At 37.7% G+C, this 19,282-nt stretch overlaps 1 protein-coding gene across 8 annotated transcripts in view; it reads left to right on the top strand.

Moving 5' to 3' along the window:
- Window positions 1–19,282, top strand: part of TCF12 (transcription factor 12) — a 174,268-nt gene that overhangs the window by 212 nt on the left and 154,774 nt on the right. For 3 of the 8 annotated variants that reach the window (XM_075764047.1, XM_075764043.1, XM_075764040.1), the window contains exons 1-2: window positions 631–1,303; window positions 2,114–2,186. In XM_075764047.1, the coding sequence (XP_075620162.1) occupies window positions 1,229–1,303; window positions 2,114–2,186 (148 nt within the window). In that variant the 5' untranslated portion in view covers window positions 631–1,228. Of the gene's footprint in view, window positions 1–627; window positions 1,304–2,113; window positions 2,187–19,282 lie in introns of those variants that run through there. The other 5 variants (XM_075764046.1, XM_075764042.1, XM_075764041.1 and 2 more) reach the window with 4 other exon arrangements.

The raw sequence follows: 19,282 nt of genomic DNA, 5'->3' as shown, positions 1-19,282 counted from the left end.
GAGAGAGCGGTGGGGGGAGGGAAGCGGCGGCCGGGCGCTCGCGGGGGCAGAGGCGGCGGCCAGGGGCAGGGGGCCGCGGCCGGGCGGGAGCGGGGCTGCCCGGGGGCCGCCGCGGGGGCGGTGGGGAGGCCGCTAAGGAGGAGGAGGCGCCGCTGGGGAACCCAAGGGGCGGCAGCCGGGGCCGGCCGGCCGCCCGGGCGTGCGTGCGGCGTGCCGGGGTCTCCGCCGGCGGCGGGGCGGGCCGTGGAACTCGGGCGGGCGGCGACGCCCGGCCCCGGGCAGGAGCGAGTCCCCGCGGGCCGCGTTCGGGGAACGCGTTACCCGCCGCGCGGTTCCCAGCGCTCATAAAGGATCGCGGCGGCCGCATCCCGGCCCCGGCGCGCCGGGCGGCTCCGAAACTTGGAGGGGAGCGGGGCTGCGGCAGCGCCCCCGCCGCTCCCCCACGGCGCCCGCCAGGCACAAGGGAAGGCGCGGACCCCACCGCCCCTCCTTCCCGCCCCCACAGCCCCCGCCGCGCGCGCGCACTCCCCCCCGCCGCGCGCGCATTCCACACACTCCTCCCCCCCCCCCCCCCATATCCTCCGCCCGCCCGGTGGCGGCGCGCGCGCCCGGCCCCGCGCCGCGTGTGCGCGTGCGGTGTGCGGGGGCGGCTCCCGCCCCGTCGCGGTCCCGAAAGCGGAGCGACGATCGCGGCCCGCGGGCGGGCGGGTGAGGAGAGCCGCCGCCGGGGAAGGCGGGCGGCCGACCGGCGATAATGCCGGGGCAGAGACGGCTCTGCTGAGGCGCGTTCAGCCCCGCTTGTCAGCCCCATTGTTGCAGAGGCAGTGAGTCACTTAATCTCTCGCTAATTCTCCGGACTTCGCTGGGCCGCGGCTGTTTATTTGCTTTCGCTTGCCTGGGGGGGACCTAATTCCTGGCGGCGGCCCCGCCGCGGCGTCTGCGCCTTGCTCGAGGTGGGGGAGAAGTGGAGCGAGGGAGAAAAGGGAGCCTGAGGAAACTTAAGGAGAGTTGGTTAGTTTGGGGAAGCGGCTGCTGCCGATTTCGTCGGTCCGCCCGGTAAAGAGGGGCTCCCCGGGATTCCCCCCCCCCCCCCCGCCTCAGCGGGGCAGGTACCAGAGGCCCTTCTCGGCCGAGGGCCGGTCTCCCAGTGCCGGGGCTGGGCACCAGCCCGGCGGGGAAGTACTGCCTGTGCCTCTCTCCCTGTGCCCTAGAAGGTGAGCGGAGGAAGATGAATTCCCAGCAGCAGAGGATGGCCGCTATAGGAACCGACAAGGAACTGAGCGACTTGCTGGACTTCAGTGCGGTAGGATATCCTCCGAGGTCTTCGCGTGACTTCTGCGTGGTAAAGCGAACCGAGGAGTAGGGGCAGCAGCGTGCAGGGCTCGGCTGGGTCCGTCTCAGCCAAGTTGGACACCTGAACTTTGATGTAATGTCTAGACTTCCAGATTTAATACTGTAATACCAGCTGGGTCAATTGGTTTAACTGGTTAAAATCAGGCTGACCCAGTGATGGTATAATCTAGTAATTCACGTTTGTTAAGCTGGTGTGTGGCACTGCTACTTGGGCTTTTTTTTTTTTTAAACACACCGAAAGAAAATTTAATACCCGTAAATAACAGAGGTCACTCATTGACAGTTTGTACAGTAATTTTGGCTTAGAAAATTATAGGTGTTTACTGTGTGATACTTTTAACAGATTTCAAAAATGTACTTGTTTATAAACATAATAGAAAACTACTGCCTCTCAAAAGCTGTCTTTATCCAGTGACTTTAAACTCACAGATCAGAAAGAAATATATTTTGAGTAGTAAAATTTAAGATATATTAGTATTTTAAATTGCTATAGTAGCCAGTATCCTTTTAATTTTATTTTTTAAAGTTGTTTCTGCTCATTTAGAAAAGAGATTTTAGTGGTATTAATAAATTGTAAGGAGTACTTTAGCTTATTGGTTTTATAGGTCTAAACACAAATCTTGCAACATTCTGTTTATTTTCTAACAGAAAAATGAATCAAATAATTTTTTCCTATTAACTTTTTTAAGTTTACATTAATCATATCGCACAGAGTTTCAAAGCCAATTTAAACGCATCTTTTTTTTGTCTTGTTTTGCAGATGTTTTCCCCACCTGTTAACAGTGGGAAAACCAGACCAACTACGCTAGGAAGCAGCCAGTTCAGTGGATCAGGTAGGATATGTAAAGTTCATGTAACTAGGTCTTGATGTTTTAGCTTAGTCTTCGCGTGCTCGACGTATGGTAATCTTTCATTTGTATGTATTGTCATAATAGAATTAAGATTAAATAGAGATGTGCTGTTTTGATGTGACATTGTAACACGTTCTGTTAACTTTAAGCACAGTTTTCCTCTGTGCCTTAGACTATTTGTCCCGATACAATGAAGTGTTATGTATCTCTAGTTGTGCTGACATGCAAGTTGTCTGTTTCTCTGTTTTGTTAAAAATGAATGGCTACTTTGTTTTTGTTTGATAAAATCAAACCTACCTGTTCAATTTAAGTATTTCCTAGCCCCTGTATGAAAGAGGAACACACGTAAAATGCCAAATAATTAAATACTTGTGACTCAAGGATATATTTTAAAATGTAGTTCTTAAGGAAAATGTAAGGCTAATACAATTTTCTAGTACTGTGTAGTTGTCAAAGTCTTGACAGATAGAATTCTCTCATGTTGAACCTTTATCAGTGCATCTGGAAAACAAGTAACTGTACTTGTATGTTGCGTATTTTTTGGCTTCAATGTCTTTTGATTGAGGTCCACCTAATGGCTGTTTTCAGAGACTTTTAAGCTGTGCCTGTAATAGGAAATAAGTGAAATTTTTTTAATGGATACTTTGTATCATTCTTGTAAAGGGTATATTTATTACTACTTAGAAAAGAGAAACTAAAGTAACTTTTTGATAATGTGCTTTGTTCTTTTTTATGTATGATTATTTTCTACAAATACAGTGAAGTGATATTTTTGTTTTTATGAATACAACAAAGTGAGATTTGTGTTTTTAGTTAAGGTTAAAGAAAATAAATTTTTAGAATGCCAGTAGAGGAGTTAAGTACTTGCTTGAAATTGTGCAGTAACATTGCCCATTTGCCTCTTACATTTTCAGAGCCGTTACTTTGAGAGTCGAAATGACACCTAGCATTTTAGTGACACTTTAGAGTTTTTGTTTTTAAAAGCATCTTAAAACTTCTGAATTGTATAATTTTGCAAGCTCCTCAGAGGCTATCTCCCACATTTAATTTAATGTAAACGTGTAGCAAATGTTGTAATTGTAACATACTTGGAAAAGCATTTTACTTTTTCTCTCTTAAAATATAGAAGTGGTTTTGTCTTGATCTTTGAAAGTACATCAAGTTTAATTATTGGCAATAGTAAGACAGGAAATCCATACACAATGGAGGGGGTTTTATTTTCTTTAAGTACAAATATTAAAGGCAGTCATTTCTCAAAAGCTTGTTTTAAAAGACATTCAGGCAGCTAAAACTTATTGTGGAGAGCACAACCTAAGCATTTTGTCCCCTTTCCCCCTTGCTTTTCTTGAACGAATAGAATTACTTTCTGTTGAATAATAAAGCTTTCATTTTTACTTTAGCTCTTACATCAGTCTTAGGTAATGCAGCTTGCCCTATTTGTAGGTAACGTTTCCCCTTCTTTCCTTGGATGGCTCAGAAAAAGAGAGAATGCCAGAATACTTAGCTTTTTGGGAGAAACAGTGTTAATGATTCTTTGAATTTCTTTACCAATATGGTGTTTTCTCACTTTGATACCAATCATGAGCAATACACTGCAGCTGGCAAACAAGCTACAGCCTCAGCTGAATTCCCCTTGGAAAAGGTAATGGTGTATAGTTGTGGGTTTTAATTCAAAACATGTCTAGTTGTAGAGATTTACTGGTTAGTGGGATTATATGCCCTAATTCTTGTAATGTTACGACCTAAGCCTTGACCTAGGGGGATTACTCTGCAGGAGTGAGGTGACAAACTTCTATATTAGTTGTGTTTCTGAGTCAGTGTTGAGTGTTGTAGAAAGACTATGTTTAGATCATTGACGAGGTATAGGCATTTAATTTCCAGTGCTCTGATTTAATTGTGCTCTTGCTTTCATTTTAAGTGTTCTGTAACTTCTAGGACAATGTTTGAAAACTTTTTTTTTCTGCTAGAGACTACTTTTTAGGGAGAAACATGAAAGGAGGAGGTATTTATTCCTTTGAGCTATCTAGTACTGAAAAGCATAGTATGCACAGATTCCTGAAAAGTACTTTTACATGTTTTTCTTTGAATACAGAATGATGCTAGCTCTTACAGAGACTTTCTGTGATTTTGATGGCAATTACAGAAGTGAAGCTTGATTCAGTATCATTCCCATTAAATCGGTTTTAATTTTCTGATGTCTTTACAAGCAGACTAAAGGAAAGTGTTTTCCTTAGTTGAAATAAGAATGTGTTTATTGTTTGCTATTAGAGCCCCCTTTTTGTCATTTAAACTTAAAATAAACAAATCTGAAAACACCTTCCCTGCCCCCCCCCCCCCCAACCTATCAGTGATTCCAGATGCAGCCTAATGGCCCCCATTAAGTAGGTGAAAATCAATTGCTTGTCTGCATAGCTCTTAAGACTGGGAAATCTGATTTAGAAGGAAGGAATGCTCGTGATGCGTTTTCCTTGCCACCCCCCACCCCACCCCCAGGTCCCCAGTTTAAAGGGACAAATTAGTTGCTGTTCAAGAAAGGTTAAGTTCTGTTTGGTTTTCACGCGTGGCTTTGTGACGTATTGGAAATACTAGGGTGTATGTTATTAATTCTGATGTAACAAACTTGATCTGGTATAATTCTGCAATATTTCTGTTGATTATGCTGTAAAAATATGTGTGTGACTGGGTTGCATAAATGAAACAGCTAATATGACTGATATCTATAATTTGTAAGAAAATACTGCTGTGGATTAACATAGGAATATTGTGGTTTGATTAAAAAGATAGCTAAAGTCCGGTGTTGGGGCAGGCTTGCTTTCTACAGGTCAATCAGTTACGAATGAAAGCTGCAGATGAAATAAGTGAACTGATCTGATCTATCATAGTATCTTATGACAGTAAGTCGTGTAAGCTGCTGATAAAGTCAAATAACTTGGTCAGACTACTGGTGAAAATAAACATATTGGAAAAGTAACCTGATATGTATGTCAGTGAGTTAAGCCACAAAATACTCCTTGTCATACCTGTTGTAATTACCTCTAGTTTAAAACTACTTCCAATTCTTTTCTCTTCCAAAACAAACTTGTGAAGATAAAGCCATTTCTGTCATAGAAATCATAGAAGGAGAAGGCAAAGGTCAGATATGTGCTCTATTGGGCTTTTTAATCAGGCAGTTTTTATTTAATTTTTTTTTTCTCTGTTGCTACTGTGGTTAATAGCAGTGTTTATGATTTACAGTGAAATTTTGTTTTGTTTTGCTTTGGTCAAAATCACAAAATGTATGCCAGTACAAACCTGGATGGTTACCCATTTTGCCCACTGCCCTTTATTTATAACAGTAACTCCATTAAAATCCAGTCACAATGTTCAGATGCCTGCCATAGGCAATAATAGCGCAGTTTTCCTGTAGTTCCCGGTAGGTTTGATCTCAATTTCAATTTTTCCTGTGACCGAAATTTTTTAATCTCAGGTGTGGTACCCTAAAATACCCCCCCCCCTTTTTTTTTTCTTGTTTGCAAAGAACTTCTTAGATGTTAAAGAAGAATGTATCTGAGACAATTTTTTCCTATGTGGCCTGCTATCTTCAATTTTTGTAGCCTCCTCATCGCACTAATAGCATTATTTTTGCATGTGGCTGTGCATGTGCACATGCAAGGTATCAGTCAAAAAACTGAAGATAATGTGTTTGTCTAACAGAAAACAAAGTGGTAAGAGTTTATAGTAAGAGGTACAGTTCAAGAGCTAAGTTGTCTAAATAAGATACTTCTCTTGCCTGTAAGATTCTTCTGAAGTTCATGAAAAATGAGTGCATGCATTTGTGTGTGGACAGCACTGGGCACAAATCTTGTGTGTACCCAGCTATTCTTCCTGCTAGACCTGTATGCAAAAAAACTTATGAATGTTTAGCTACCTGTTTGTGTCAGTTTGGTCCCCTTTTATGCAAATTTAGGAGGCTGCCCTTTCCACTTCTCTCTACTAATGTATTGAGTTTGTAAGGAATGGATTGGGATAGGCTGCTAATTAGTGGCTTGATGCAAAGAACGTTTAAGTTGATAGCCTGCCATTAACCTGAGTGTCCCTAAATTAGGACCATGTGTCTGGACACAATGGCAATTCTTTAGCAAGTCTATTAAGTTACCAAACAGTGTTTCCAAAATTAGCAAAATGTTACTGATTGCTGTTTGTTAGTCCTGTAAACTCTTATTTCCTTTTTAGTTTTGCATCAGCAGTTCCTTGTAAAACAAACAAACAAAACCCCCCAAAACCTGGATGGACAATGGTGTAAATGCTGTGCTCATTAATCTACAGCAAGTGTTGAAAAGAAAAGGCACTCTTAACTCTGACAGCCAAATCACAACCTTGGAGCAAACTGCAGAAAGATGAGACTTTTTATGCATGCAAATTAGTGCTTCTAACCTTTCAAAATACATTATTTTTTTTTCTTTTTATCAGAACTGTGATTCCTAAGAAGAATCAATTCTCTGATATAATTCTATGTGTGTTTCAGGTGGAGTCTTCCATTGAGGTGTAGGAAATTCCGAGTGCCTGCTCTTAATCCCTGAATTAAGGAGTTCATGAGCGGTCTTGTGTAGTCACATAGTCTGATCCTACAATGTGTTAGGTCATGACAGACTTTTTTAAAATTTAAAAAAAAAAAAAAAAAAAGGTGGAAGGCCTATATTTCAGGAATTTGATCCATATATATGGTTTTGTCATCCAAAATATGTTATCATCCTGTGTGTTTTTGTTTGCTGTTCAAAAGAAGATAAGTTTGTGTGTTAAATGCCAGAAATCTAGAGTGGCCTGTTAAAATAAACATGAGGTCGTGCAGCTATATGGCTTTTTTATTATTTTTGATATCTAGTTTGTCCTCTAGCTCCATTAAAAGTCAACCAGCAGACCTGGTAACCTGATATTTCATCTTGGGTCTGAGGGATTCTAAATACTGTCTTCTTCCAAAGTGCCTGGGAAGAGTCGTAGAAGCCTTGTGCTTGAAAGCAGAAGAGTATCTGCAGCTTCTTTCCCCTCGGGTTGTGGGTAGGGGAGACCCATGAATTATCCTTCAAATGGAAGAAACGCAAGTGAGAGGAGGATTTCAGTCTGGATCCCTCACCTAGTGCATTTAGAAACCTAGGAGGGTGGTGCAGTGCTAGTAAATATGTGATTGCATCTTGCCTGTCGGTAGCCTCTGTCTCACTGCTGCTGTCTCTTTTCTTCCTCCCCTTCCCTTGCCTTTGGAAAGATAAATTATCAGATGCCTAACTCCGTGAACAGTCTTGAAAAGTACAGCATATAAAAGGGCTAAGTAACTGCTTCCATGCTGCTGTTTAAGAAAGGAGGGGAAAAAAGATGTTGGACAACTGGAGGGAACTGATAACTGTCTCACAAAGCGAGGAAGATCTTTGCAATGTTATTTCTGGGTGGTTCAGAAGGTCTGGGTCACAGCAGTGCCTTGTCCTTCCCTGATGTAGAACTACCCATGATAGGGCACCTCCCACCATCACCCTCCATCCCAGCCAGTAGCTCTTTATCTGCCAAATTTTTCTGATCTACTCTAAGCGATGAAGAGTATCCAGATGCTTTGGAGAGTGGTCTTAGTGGCATGTGGGAAGGAATAAGATTTGAAATTGCCTGTTGCTGTATTTTTGGATTTACCCAGAGAGTAGTTTTGATATAAATGTAAACACAAGGACAAAAGCTTTGGGTGAAGTGGAGGAAGAATACTGAGAAGAAATTGCATGTTATCTGAGGAATTGCTTTTTTTTTAAGGAGGAGTATAAATGAGATTCTTACGTATTTGTGTGTTCTTTAATGTCAGCTGAACTTGTACTCAGTCCCTTAAGTACTGTAGAACTTTTATTATATGTCTGTAGCTTTTGCTAAGATTTGGCATTTTTTGGTTTGTTTGTGGTCTTTTTTTTTGGTCTTTGGAAAGGGATTTCATGTTAAAAGCTTTTCATTCATACATACATGCCAAAGTTCCCTCCTCCCCTTCCCCCACTTCTTTCCAGCTGTTGCACAAAGAAGACTTAACCCCTTACTCATTTTGCTATCAAGTTGGTGTAGCAGCTGTTTGTCTTGGAATTCTACTTTATCTGTAGTTGAGCCTGTAGATATTGTTATATGAATTTCTGTTAATCTGCTATGTACTATACTGTAAACTTGGTAAATGTATTTTCTTTAAAGTTGCTAAAGGTATAGTGTAATTTTTCGTGATTGCAAATCATGTGTGTTTATGAACAGAAGGATGTTTAAGGAACTAATGTGATACCATATTACTTAGTAAGATTGGAGTTTGTGGAGACAATTTTTAAAATTGAAAGATGTGCATAGACTTGGGTAGTTTACTAGACCTCTTAAGCTTACTTCTCTTGACTGTGGAGGTGCAGGGGAGGGTTTTTTTGGTACTGTAATGTTGAAGGATTATGTTTTGGGGAATAGCATTGAACATTTTTAGAAGCTTTATAAAATTTCTTAAATTACCTATAGGGCCAGATGTGATCAAAAAAAAAAAGTCTTTTATCAAATTTCCTTCAAAATAAATATTAGTTTATCATTTTGGCAATTCAATTCCAATAAATGACTTCATTGAATAAAGTACATTTTCCAGAAAGTTTTTTCAGAGGCATTGTCTAAATTAATGTGTTAGTACTTCTTCAGAAGGATATAGCAAAACTTGATTAGTTTTGTATGTTTTCCACTTGAAGAAGTCACTAAACTTAAACAGTAAATAAAGAAATAAGAAAAGTCACTATTTTCTTCTGCACATGAATTATCTGATGGAGATTAACTCATAACTAGCTTTAAATTGTGTATACACCTTAATCACTTTTTCAGTTATTAAGCATTGTAAGAAAAGTGGGGAAAGTATTATGTCAATGCATAATTATAATTCTAAGGACATGAAATGTATTTTTAATTTCTATTTTTTTCTCTCTTAACTAGCAATGGCCACTCCTTCAATTTGTCGTGTTTTTTGTTAATATGAAAGTCTAGAAGTCCCTAGTTCTATTGTATACCTCAACCTGATGATTTGGAAGTACTTGTGGACTTTTTAAATATCACAATCCATTATTTACTAGTGGCTGTAGGGGCAAGGTTTTTTTTTTCTGAGTCTAAAATGAGATAATGATAATTTTTTTTAATGTCTTGAATGAATGCCTTGTTTTTTTCATTTGTAAAACAAAGCTGCGTTTGTAAACACAACGTTCAAAAACATAAAGGGCATACTTTTGTTTTTTGGTGAAGATGTTAACTGAATACCAAGAATGATCAGAAAGAGCAGCTTTTGTTATATTTAATAATATCTCACTGTCTTCAGAGGATAATCAGGCTAAAATGTACCCGATCAATCTTTAGGACTTTGTTAGGTTCTTCTTGTATGCTAGGGATGTGATTTTTTTTTTTTTTTAAAGAAGGAGCTGAAATTGCTTTAAATGAAATAAACTTCATGTTTTTACTGATGTAATGCAGAAAAATCTTGCTTGATTGCATCAAAATAATTGTTGCTGGTGTTTTAAAGAAGTATTTGGAATAGGGGATGGAAGAGGAAGAGACTTGATAAAAAGGGTTTACTTTATAGCCGTGTTAGTGGGGTAATGCTCTCTAGAAATGCTAGTAAAACCTTAGCATAAAACTGAGTAAGGTTTGTCTTGAACGGGGAAGTTGTACACTTCCATATTAGTGCTATGAAAAACTCCAAAAGCTGCTCATACTATAGAATTGTATTTAAAAAAAGAAGGTAAAAAGTGTTTATTTCTGATATTACACACAATTTCTCTTTACTGGTGAGTGGAAAATAGGTAGATATTTTTTACATATAGCTGATAGTTTTGAATTAATAAATGTGTTTTTTCTGAAGTAAATCTTGTTTATTGCCGTGGACCTGATTTCTTGCTCCTGAAATTCTGCAGAGATTGCCTATATTGTTTTTTGTAAGCATGTGAGACATTTATGTTTTGCTTTTCAAGTCTGCTTTTTTTGGTATTGCAGACTTGTTTTTTCTGTACCAGTTGTAGCTGCAGAAATAGTGGTATCTCCTGTGTCTTTATCAGGTTGTTAGTTATGTGGAGTTTTAGTAATAAGTTCAACTGCTTGCTTTCGCTATTTACTTTCCTTTGCATGAACGAAACCGCAGAAACGTTTTGTTTGTGCCTTGTCTCTGTAAGAGCTCTTTGCAACTGGTGAAGCACTGGTAACATGGCAAAATTTAAGTTAATCTGGATTGGAGTTTTTTAATAGAAGTGTATTGAGCCTTAATTTGTCAAAATTACTATTTAGGCAGTGTATTTTTTCCCTTGTTAAATACAAAGATGAATAGGCAGAACTAATTGTTAGAAAACTTACCTGGCAAAACAAAATCCAAATTTGGGTCATTTCTAGTTGTGTACATTTTGCGGGTAACATACCAATGAATATCAGACCATGAATGTGCATGTTCTGTGTGTTAAATGAAATTGAGTTTAAACCAAAGTTTACCCTTAATTCAATATAAACACAAACTTGGTCTGTAGCATTACCCTGTTGTCTGTATTTATTCTTTTCAGAGTATGACCAAAATATATTGCTGATTTTAATATGTATATCATTTTATTTGGAGAGTGAATTGATTTATAGTCTTCCCTTCTTCCATGTTCAGGTATTACAGACAAAATCTTTAGTGTATTGAATAGTTCCAACTCTTACCTAAGATAAAAACTGAATGCATATTGGTGGTTTTTGTATGTACTATCTTCATTTTTAACATCTATCTAAAATGCCAAAATAAACTGTTTTTTTTACTCGATTCAAGGCTATAAGGGAACCAGACAGAACATTTAGCAAAACATAGAACTTATTGAGTGTGATTCATACCCATTAGCATATAATGTGTGAGAAAAAAGTAGAGTTTAATTTAAATTAACATTGCTTTGCAAACTTGGTTTCTCTAGCTCTCTTGGAAAACATGTTTAAAACCTAAAAGATGTAGATAAATCCATGATAAAGTAATTGAATTTTGCATGCTGCAAGGATGTCTTGTAACCAAGTATCTCTCGAATTTTCTACTGTGTTGCGTTATTGTTAGTAGGATGCTGTGGAGATAAATACACTTTCAGAAAATCCAAAAGTATATTTAGTCTTTTGTAGGAGAATGGAATTCACTGTTTATATTTTTATTTTTTTGTCGGAATGCAAGATACTATTGTCTTGGGTGCTATCCCAAGAGCTATTGTGGCTACTCTGTGAAATTATTAAACCAGACAGCTTTGCTTGTAGGACAAACATTTTTTTATATTGTGATGTTTTGATGATTTTTGATGCGACACCTATCCTGTTCCAGTTTCTTTATGCAGTAACTTCATGAGTCATAATCCTTGCAAAAGAACACAGCTTAAAATAATCACTGATTGTTTCTTTGCAATTCTATTCACTGCCCACTGCAGATAAACAAGAGCAGAAATGACAATATCATTTAATCCTTTAATGTTTGCTTTTGACGTGCAAAACATTCTCTTGTAATAAAGAAGTAATCCATAAGGAGAGTAGCTGCTCTTTCATCTTCCTGAATGCTAAATGAAGCCAAGGCTTTTATGAAGAGATGGTGATTTAATGAAGATGACCGAGTTTTGGAGTAATGAAAAGCTTTTGTATATTTCTAAAAAAGATGTGTGGTGCTTACTACTGCAGAGTTCAAATGGCTGTGTTTTGTAGTATGTCTTAGCAAGATTAGTGCTTGTGATGCTTAGATGCAAGGTGATTGAATGGTACAGTAAATCAGAATTTTTCCCTTCTTTTGATTTTATAAAAGAAATGCACATCTCTCCCACTTTATGTGTATAAATGCATGTAATGTCTGACGTGTTGTCTGCTCTGTGTAATGCTTTTATTTTGGTAACCTTGAAAATATCTCTGATATCGTATTGCCTTGCCAGAGGACAGTAATAAGCACACAAAAAATGAAGCATGAACTTTGTCAATATTACTTTTGACAGGAACATCTCAATTAGATATTTTTCTTGCAAATACTCATATGATGTTGAATTTAAAAAGCTCCTCAACGAAAAAAAAAACCAACAAAACAAACCAACTCCAGAAACCCAACCAAACCCAAGCAAAAAACCCCCAAACCTCAATAAAACCCCAAAACAACCAAAACCACTATATTTTTTCCCTTTCAGTTGTTCATTTCATTAGTTAATTTGGAATATTTTTTTCAATGATCTGTAATATTACTACTTGCAAGGCAAGCTAGATAATGCCTGATACTTCAAAAAGCAGCAGAGAGGTTTTAAAGGATGGGAGACCATATCCTTTCCAGAACATACGCACACAGCAGTCTTTAAGGCCTTCGTGAATCGGCAAAAGGGCCTTTTATGTTTCTACCTTTGGTAAGTCAACCTCTTTAACTGTTATAGAAGTTGACTGCTTCCCACTTTAATTTCATCTTTTTTCTTCCACCAAGATTTTAAAGAAGGTTGTCATTCTTTACGAAAAGTTTCTGTTTGTATGTTAGTCTTCAGTATATGACCCCTGTATTGTACAACCAGACATAATCTTAAAGGTTGCTAAACTATTTTAGGATTGTCAGGAAGGTAAAGAATGCAACCACGTTGTTACAGGAAAGATATATCTGACCGTCTGGGGCGAATGAACTTAGGTGAGCAACAACAGGCTGGTTTTTGTCTACTTTTTTTGAAAATTCTCTTGTAATAAAAGTGCAGAAATGGATATGTAACCTAAATTTCAATCTTATTCTTTTTAATGGCTTGAATTACTGGCTAGTCCCTATGTAGTAATATACAAACCCTTACAAGTATAAGGGTGATATATATGGCATGGATGCTTAAAACTTTGTGTTAGGTGAATAAATTTCCAGACATGTCAAGTCCGTGCATCTGTGAATACATTTCTGAGTAGAAGGTCAAAGCACTGTGATTGTTTGCTTTTTTTTTTTGAGTGATGCAGTAAAACCAGAGTTTATATTTATGCATGTCCATTATACTCATTAAACCTGCTTTATTTTCAAGATACTTGTTGAGTACTGAATAACAGCTTCAAATCATCTGCTTATTTACTATGTACTAACACTTCTTTTTCCTTTTCCCCCATCCTGTTAGGGGAAATTGGGTTCAGAGAAGAGGTAAATGCCTGCATATGGGGGATGCTGTGCAATGCAATTTATGTCCTGTGGTAGTGGTTATATTCCTTCTGGCCTTTGAATAGTCTATATTTGTTTTATAAAGTGAATGGTATCTTTTCTCCTAGATGCAGCTGTTTATTTGTAGGTAACCTAAGTGCCCTCTGAACTATTGTAAGAAAACCCTTGTTTGTACCTTATATTTCTGCAAGTGAAAACTGGTGTGTATATGACAGTGTGACTTGTGCTGCAGCGAGGAATCAGTCAGAGTTTGGCCATCTCTCATGTATGTGTCATAGGTTGTCTCCGAATTGGATACTGGAGAACATGCTGTTGCCATAGCAATGAAAGTCCTTTTGAAGGCAGGATTCTTGGCAGAGCTGTTGCATCTCCTAAAGTGCTTGGTGCATTGATCTGAAAGTACCTTGTCAATATTAGCACATAGCTGTAGTGAAAAGAGCGGGAAGTGTAGATTTCTTTAAAATATATTATCATCTTTTTTTTTCACAGATAATTGTTGGTTGAACCCCCTGTTCATAAAGCTACAGCTTTTTAAAATCATAAATTTTAAAACAATAATAAAACAATTCTTATTTGAGGTACTTAGCTGGAATGCATATATAGATTGAGCTGTCATAACAGCTAACTAGTGTTTATTGCAAAAGTATCACTGTGTGACTTTCATAGTTTTCTGCAGCACTTGTCACTTTTAGTACTTTGAAAATATATTTTTAGAGAGTTTCCTCCATGATTTTGGTTACCACAAAACAGTTGTGAAAACACACTGCTTTATTCATAATGCTTTTCAAATTGATGTTTTCCTTTTTTTCTAAGTGAAATATTTTCCTTGCTCCCATACTATTTATATTACAGAAGCCTGAATGTGGCATTTGTGGAGTTGTATAGCTCTGTATTTATTTGCAAAATATGCCTTACCTAGGATCTCTTTTTCAGCAAACATGGATAGATCTTTGTGTATAAATAGTTCCTCCTCTGAGTGTGGTTTTGTTATCAAATTAAGCAAAGACTGTCAATTTCTTGTCTCATCAGGTATATAATTTTTTTTGATAAGCGAGGTTTTCTTTCCCAAAATGAAGTGTTGGAGCTCAGAGGCAACTTGTATAGCACGAGTACTCTAGACAGCAGTAACATCCATTTCTATATGTGCTGTGAGGATGGAGTTGAATAATTTTTTCCTTATTTAAAAAGATCAAACAATTTTTAAACTGAGGAATATAAAGAAAAAGTGAAAACTTTTCTGAGTCTCCAGGAGACAATTAATGTGGTTAACACTGTACAGCATATTCTTTCACGTGGACTGGGATTTCCATGTTTAAGTGTTCCTTTATTACTGAAAGTTTCTAGAAGAGAAGAAATTTGAAGTTACCCTTATAGCTTGCTCCATCCTTGGCAGCTTTTATGTAAGTTTTTATCTTTATTGCTTTCTCTGAAGAGTAGATATAGATGAGAATTAAACAAACACTTCATTCTTATTTTTTTCTTTCCAAGTGCAGTTAAGGAAGAATGAAATAATTAATACTTTACTTGTACTTGAAAATAACTTTCCATCTTCTGTAGCAGATGTGTGCGTGTGCCATCCTAGTGATCTTCAGCTTGGGTTTTGTTTTTTAATCCCTGCCCCCTCTTGCCCCTTTCTCAGAGTGGGAAAGAAGCATAACTTCAGGTTGGTGTGGCCTTGGGAAGCGTTACTGAGCTGCTGCTCTAAGCAGTACAGACAGGACTTGTTACTTAGAGTTTCTACATGTGTTGGTCTAACCTGGATAGACAAGTCCTGGTGTAAGTGACCTTGGCATAGTGACCAGATCCTGTACCAAGGAGAAGTCAGCATCGATTACACTGAGAGTCTGAACCAAGGGAATTACACACTGCAAGGTGTCAGCTTGTTGTTGTTTTCCTATTTTAAGCAAATTTAATGCTGCATCAGCGGGCATGTGTACTGAAACTCTCTAGCTATCCTTGGGAACAAACACAACATTAATAACCCAAGTTTCCTCCACTGTTTTTGCCAGTTGGTCTCAAATCACATTTAGGGAAAAAAGGTCTTTCATGGCTCTAAAAAAAGTTCTGTTGATGTGCCCTTTTAGCCTTTGAGTCAATTAATACTGATTGAGTAGGCATTGTGTTGGGGATTGCGGCGATAGGTTCGCTGAAATACATTGAGATAAGCTCATTGTGTTCTGAATACGTAAGTATGTATTAATACTGGCCTGATTTTGTCAGGCTTAGCAAAGATAGTATTGAAAAATGAGTTTAGTGTGAGAAGTTAGGTATTTATCTTTTGAAATTCTAATTCTGAAAGCATTTTATACTTGGATGACTGATTCTAAAATGAAATGAGCAGCTCATGTAATTCATGTAACAAGCTTCCATCTGGAGATATTCAATACTTCTTAATATTCTCTGGTTTTGTTTCCATCTATGCTACTGTTTTATCAGATCTGTTAAATTATAGGGATATGGAATACTGAATTATGAACAAAATACAAAATTATCAAAATGTGATTTTTTTGTCTTAATGACTTTTTAAAATGAAAATTCATCTCTAGAAATTCACTAGGAATAGCACGTTCCTAGGATATATTAGTACTCACTTGATACTTAGTGCTGTTATTTTTGTAATTTAAATAAGCTAAAGCAGGCATTAATATCTCCATCAAAAACTTTTGCCAAGATTGTATTGTTGCATAATGAAGAAAGGATAGATAATCTTGAGTTTTAAAGGACATAGCTAAGAGGCAAAATTTCTGTTCATATCTTGCTGCATAGTTTCTATGTCCCTTTGAAGAACTACTTTTTTTTTTTTCTTCCTCCCTCGCCCCCCATTTTCTGGTTCCCTCAGCTGTAAAATGAGGGCTAGTGTTCACACTGTAGAAGAGACAGTAAGTGCTTTTTAGCGTCCTCAGTTCAGGGAAATAGTGGACTTCAAATGGGTTAATAGGAGTAACTTCATATGACCTGAGCAGAGTTAAATTAATTTGCACGTATTTTCGGTGTTAATATCCGTTCCAGCCTTTTGTAATTTCTATGTTTCTGCTTATTTAATTCAATCTTTTACTTACATTGATAAAGTTTTTGGGGTTTTCTTTTTCAATTCAGTTCTTATAGTATCTACTATACAGCTTTTAAAATGTAAGCTCTGTTATTTAAAAATGTAGAAATGCAAATTTCAGTCTAGGACTCATAGCAATGTTCTAGAAACTGTTTCAGCACACCTTCACAGATTACATATGCTTCTCATTTCTGTAAATTTTATTTGAATCTAATCCAAGTAAGAAAGTGCAGATAAATATATTTGCCTAAATTTCTTCAAGGAAGAAAATTACTAGTCTAAAAAGGTTTCCTGATACATAAACAGAAAACAGCCCTGTCCATAGCTATCCTTTGTATTTAATGGATTAAATTCACTTTGACAGCTGGATATATGTACCAGTGTCTAGCCTATGGCCATGATCTAATAATCATGGATATGGTAACAAGTCGTCGAAAAAGATTTAGTAATCAAGTTTTTTTCTTTTTTTTGACAAAACCTACTCTGACTGAAAGAAGAAATGAGGCTGTGTTAAATGTGACTGCATTGGCTACTATGCCTGTATTCTGAATACTTAATAAATACCCTTTGGCACGTTGTAGACACAACCTGTGCTTTAACAGAGATGGAAAAGCTAATTGTGCTACAAGAGCGTGTGTGTTAAAGTTATGAAACAAATGATCATGAAGAACTTAGTTTCAAAACATTAATTTCTCCTTCCCCTGAAGTGCTTTTTAACTTGTTTGTTTCTTCTGTCATAAAAATAGTTATATACCACGAAATAGTGCCTTTTGTGAAATACGCAAGTCTTATATCATAATTCTGCTATGTGAGGGGAAGTTTAAGAAGTACTGATGAGTAAATACATGTCAAAGAGGAAGACTTCAAGCACTACAGATATTTTGAAAACAAATACTTTATTACATGCTAACAGTGTGCTTTGGTCTCAATTACGTTTGACTGTTAAAACCTACACTGTATGTAAATATCCTTTAAGAGAAAAACAATGCCTTGGCCCTCAAACAATCCTTTGTAACACAAAATTAAACTAGCGTTTTTTGCCAAGGTAGCATGTTATGACTGTTGTTTTATATTTGGTTCTTGCTTATGGGGGAAAAAAAAGCTGCCTTACATTCTATAAACTTCAATAAAATCAACAAAGTTAGGATAAAAACAAGTGTTCCAAAAATTGTAACTTTGTTCTCTCTTCTTTTACTTTAAATAGAATTTCTGATATAGCTAGCAGGAGCAATGCTTTAGAAAACACTGAAGGAGGAGAGTGTGTGAACCAATTTAAGGAATTAAACATTCCTTTAGGCAGGTGAATTAACCGTTTGCCCCAATTTGTAGGTTATATTTCAGCAATTTCTGAATGTGATACTTGTTGTGAGGCTCTTTTTTTTTTTTTTTTTAATCGTGTATACTTTCTCATCTTTTTGTAGTTCAAGTGATTTGAGGTACTTATTTGTAAACTTCACAGGAGCTTTTGTGATAAGTAGGATGTTTGCACTGAAGCTAGTATTTGGGGAGATGCAGAAAGCTGAGGAAATCAGGAGGTAGAAGTATCTTCCAGGGGAGCCCAGGAGATGGATCTGGTTGAAACTTAGTGTGGGAAGGTTATTTGCTTTTCCACGTGCCTGATGTGCAAGAAACTTTAGGGATTCTTTCCACTGTATTTGTTGTTACTGTGCAAGGCATATGTTTGATCCTTCGCTGTTTTGTTACGGTAGAGGGATGTCTTCTCCAACTTGTTGAAGAATATTGTCTAAGTGGTACTGACACAGATATGAAAGCAACTTTCATGTTTATTTTGGCAGGATTGTGTTATCCAGAAACTCAGAACAAAGCTTAAGAGCATCAACATTTGTAAAGAGTAGTGTTCCACTTTGAAGCTGGGAAATAAAGAACTGTACTACTCTGCCCTTGGCGTTCTTCATGCAGATGGCCATGTCTGTTCCCATAGGCTTAACTGCTGTCCATTACCAGGTTGCTGTTACTGGGTTTGGTAGCTGGGGATGTCTTTTTGTTCTGGCCTTGATGTGGAGTACTTCTTAATTTCTGAATTAATTCTTTTTAATATGAACTTAGTTCTCAATTCCAAGGAAAAATAAAGATGGGCTGTTAAAGAATGATTGTTTTTTGTAACAGTTTGTTAGTGGTGCTGCTTCTAGTAAGTAAGTATTGTTGCCATAATTAAAACTTCCTTAATATAATTGCCTTTGGGTAGCAAGAGAAACAGTAAAGTTAACTTCTTTTGCACAGGGTAGATTTGAATTTGTCTGGATGTTCATCATTCAGCTGATGTTTAATAATTCTTTTCATTTTATTTGGGCATTTGCATTGTCTGAGACTTGCTTTCATCCATGTTATTAATATAGTTAACTGCTTCTAGGAGCCTGTGGTTCCTCCAGGCGTTTGTACAACATGAACCAAATGAATGCCAAGTCCTGAACGCTGTATTCTGTGTTGTGTTTTTCACTTCCAGCTAATCTTTCTAACGTGTCTTGATGGACAAAACGCCCAGGGACAGTTCAGTAACTTTCTCTTTCATTGCTGTTCCTGGTGCCGTGATTTTTTTGATGCAGTGATGTCTTGCAGAAGTGATATTTTGTGTGTATGTACAATAAGAGAATACACGATACGTGGAGTGGTGTGGACATAAATGTTAAGAATGGTGACTATGTTCTGAAATTTTTATTTTGGTTCACTTTTACAGTATGTGTATTCTTCAGAATGTCTCAAATGAAGATTGTCATAATCACCTTTGAGCAGTTTCAAGTCTTTTTCCTTTTAAAAATTACTCATCTTAAAGTTTCTTCTCACATGTATATTTCTGAAATGTCCCAACTGAAAATGTAATTGGGAGGCACAGCAGTGTCTGCAGTCATCCTTGAACCAGTGACAGATTTAGTGTTT

This window comes from Balearica regulorum, chromosome 12, assembly GCF_011004875.1.
Source record: "Balearica regulorum gibbericeps isolate bBalReg1 chromosome 12, bBalReg1.pri, whole genome shotgun sequence".
NCBI lineage: Eukaryota > Metazoa > Chordata > Aves > Gruiformes > Gruidae > Balearica > Balearica regulorum.
This window is presented reverse-complemented; position numbering and strand designations above follow the sequence as displayed.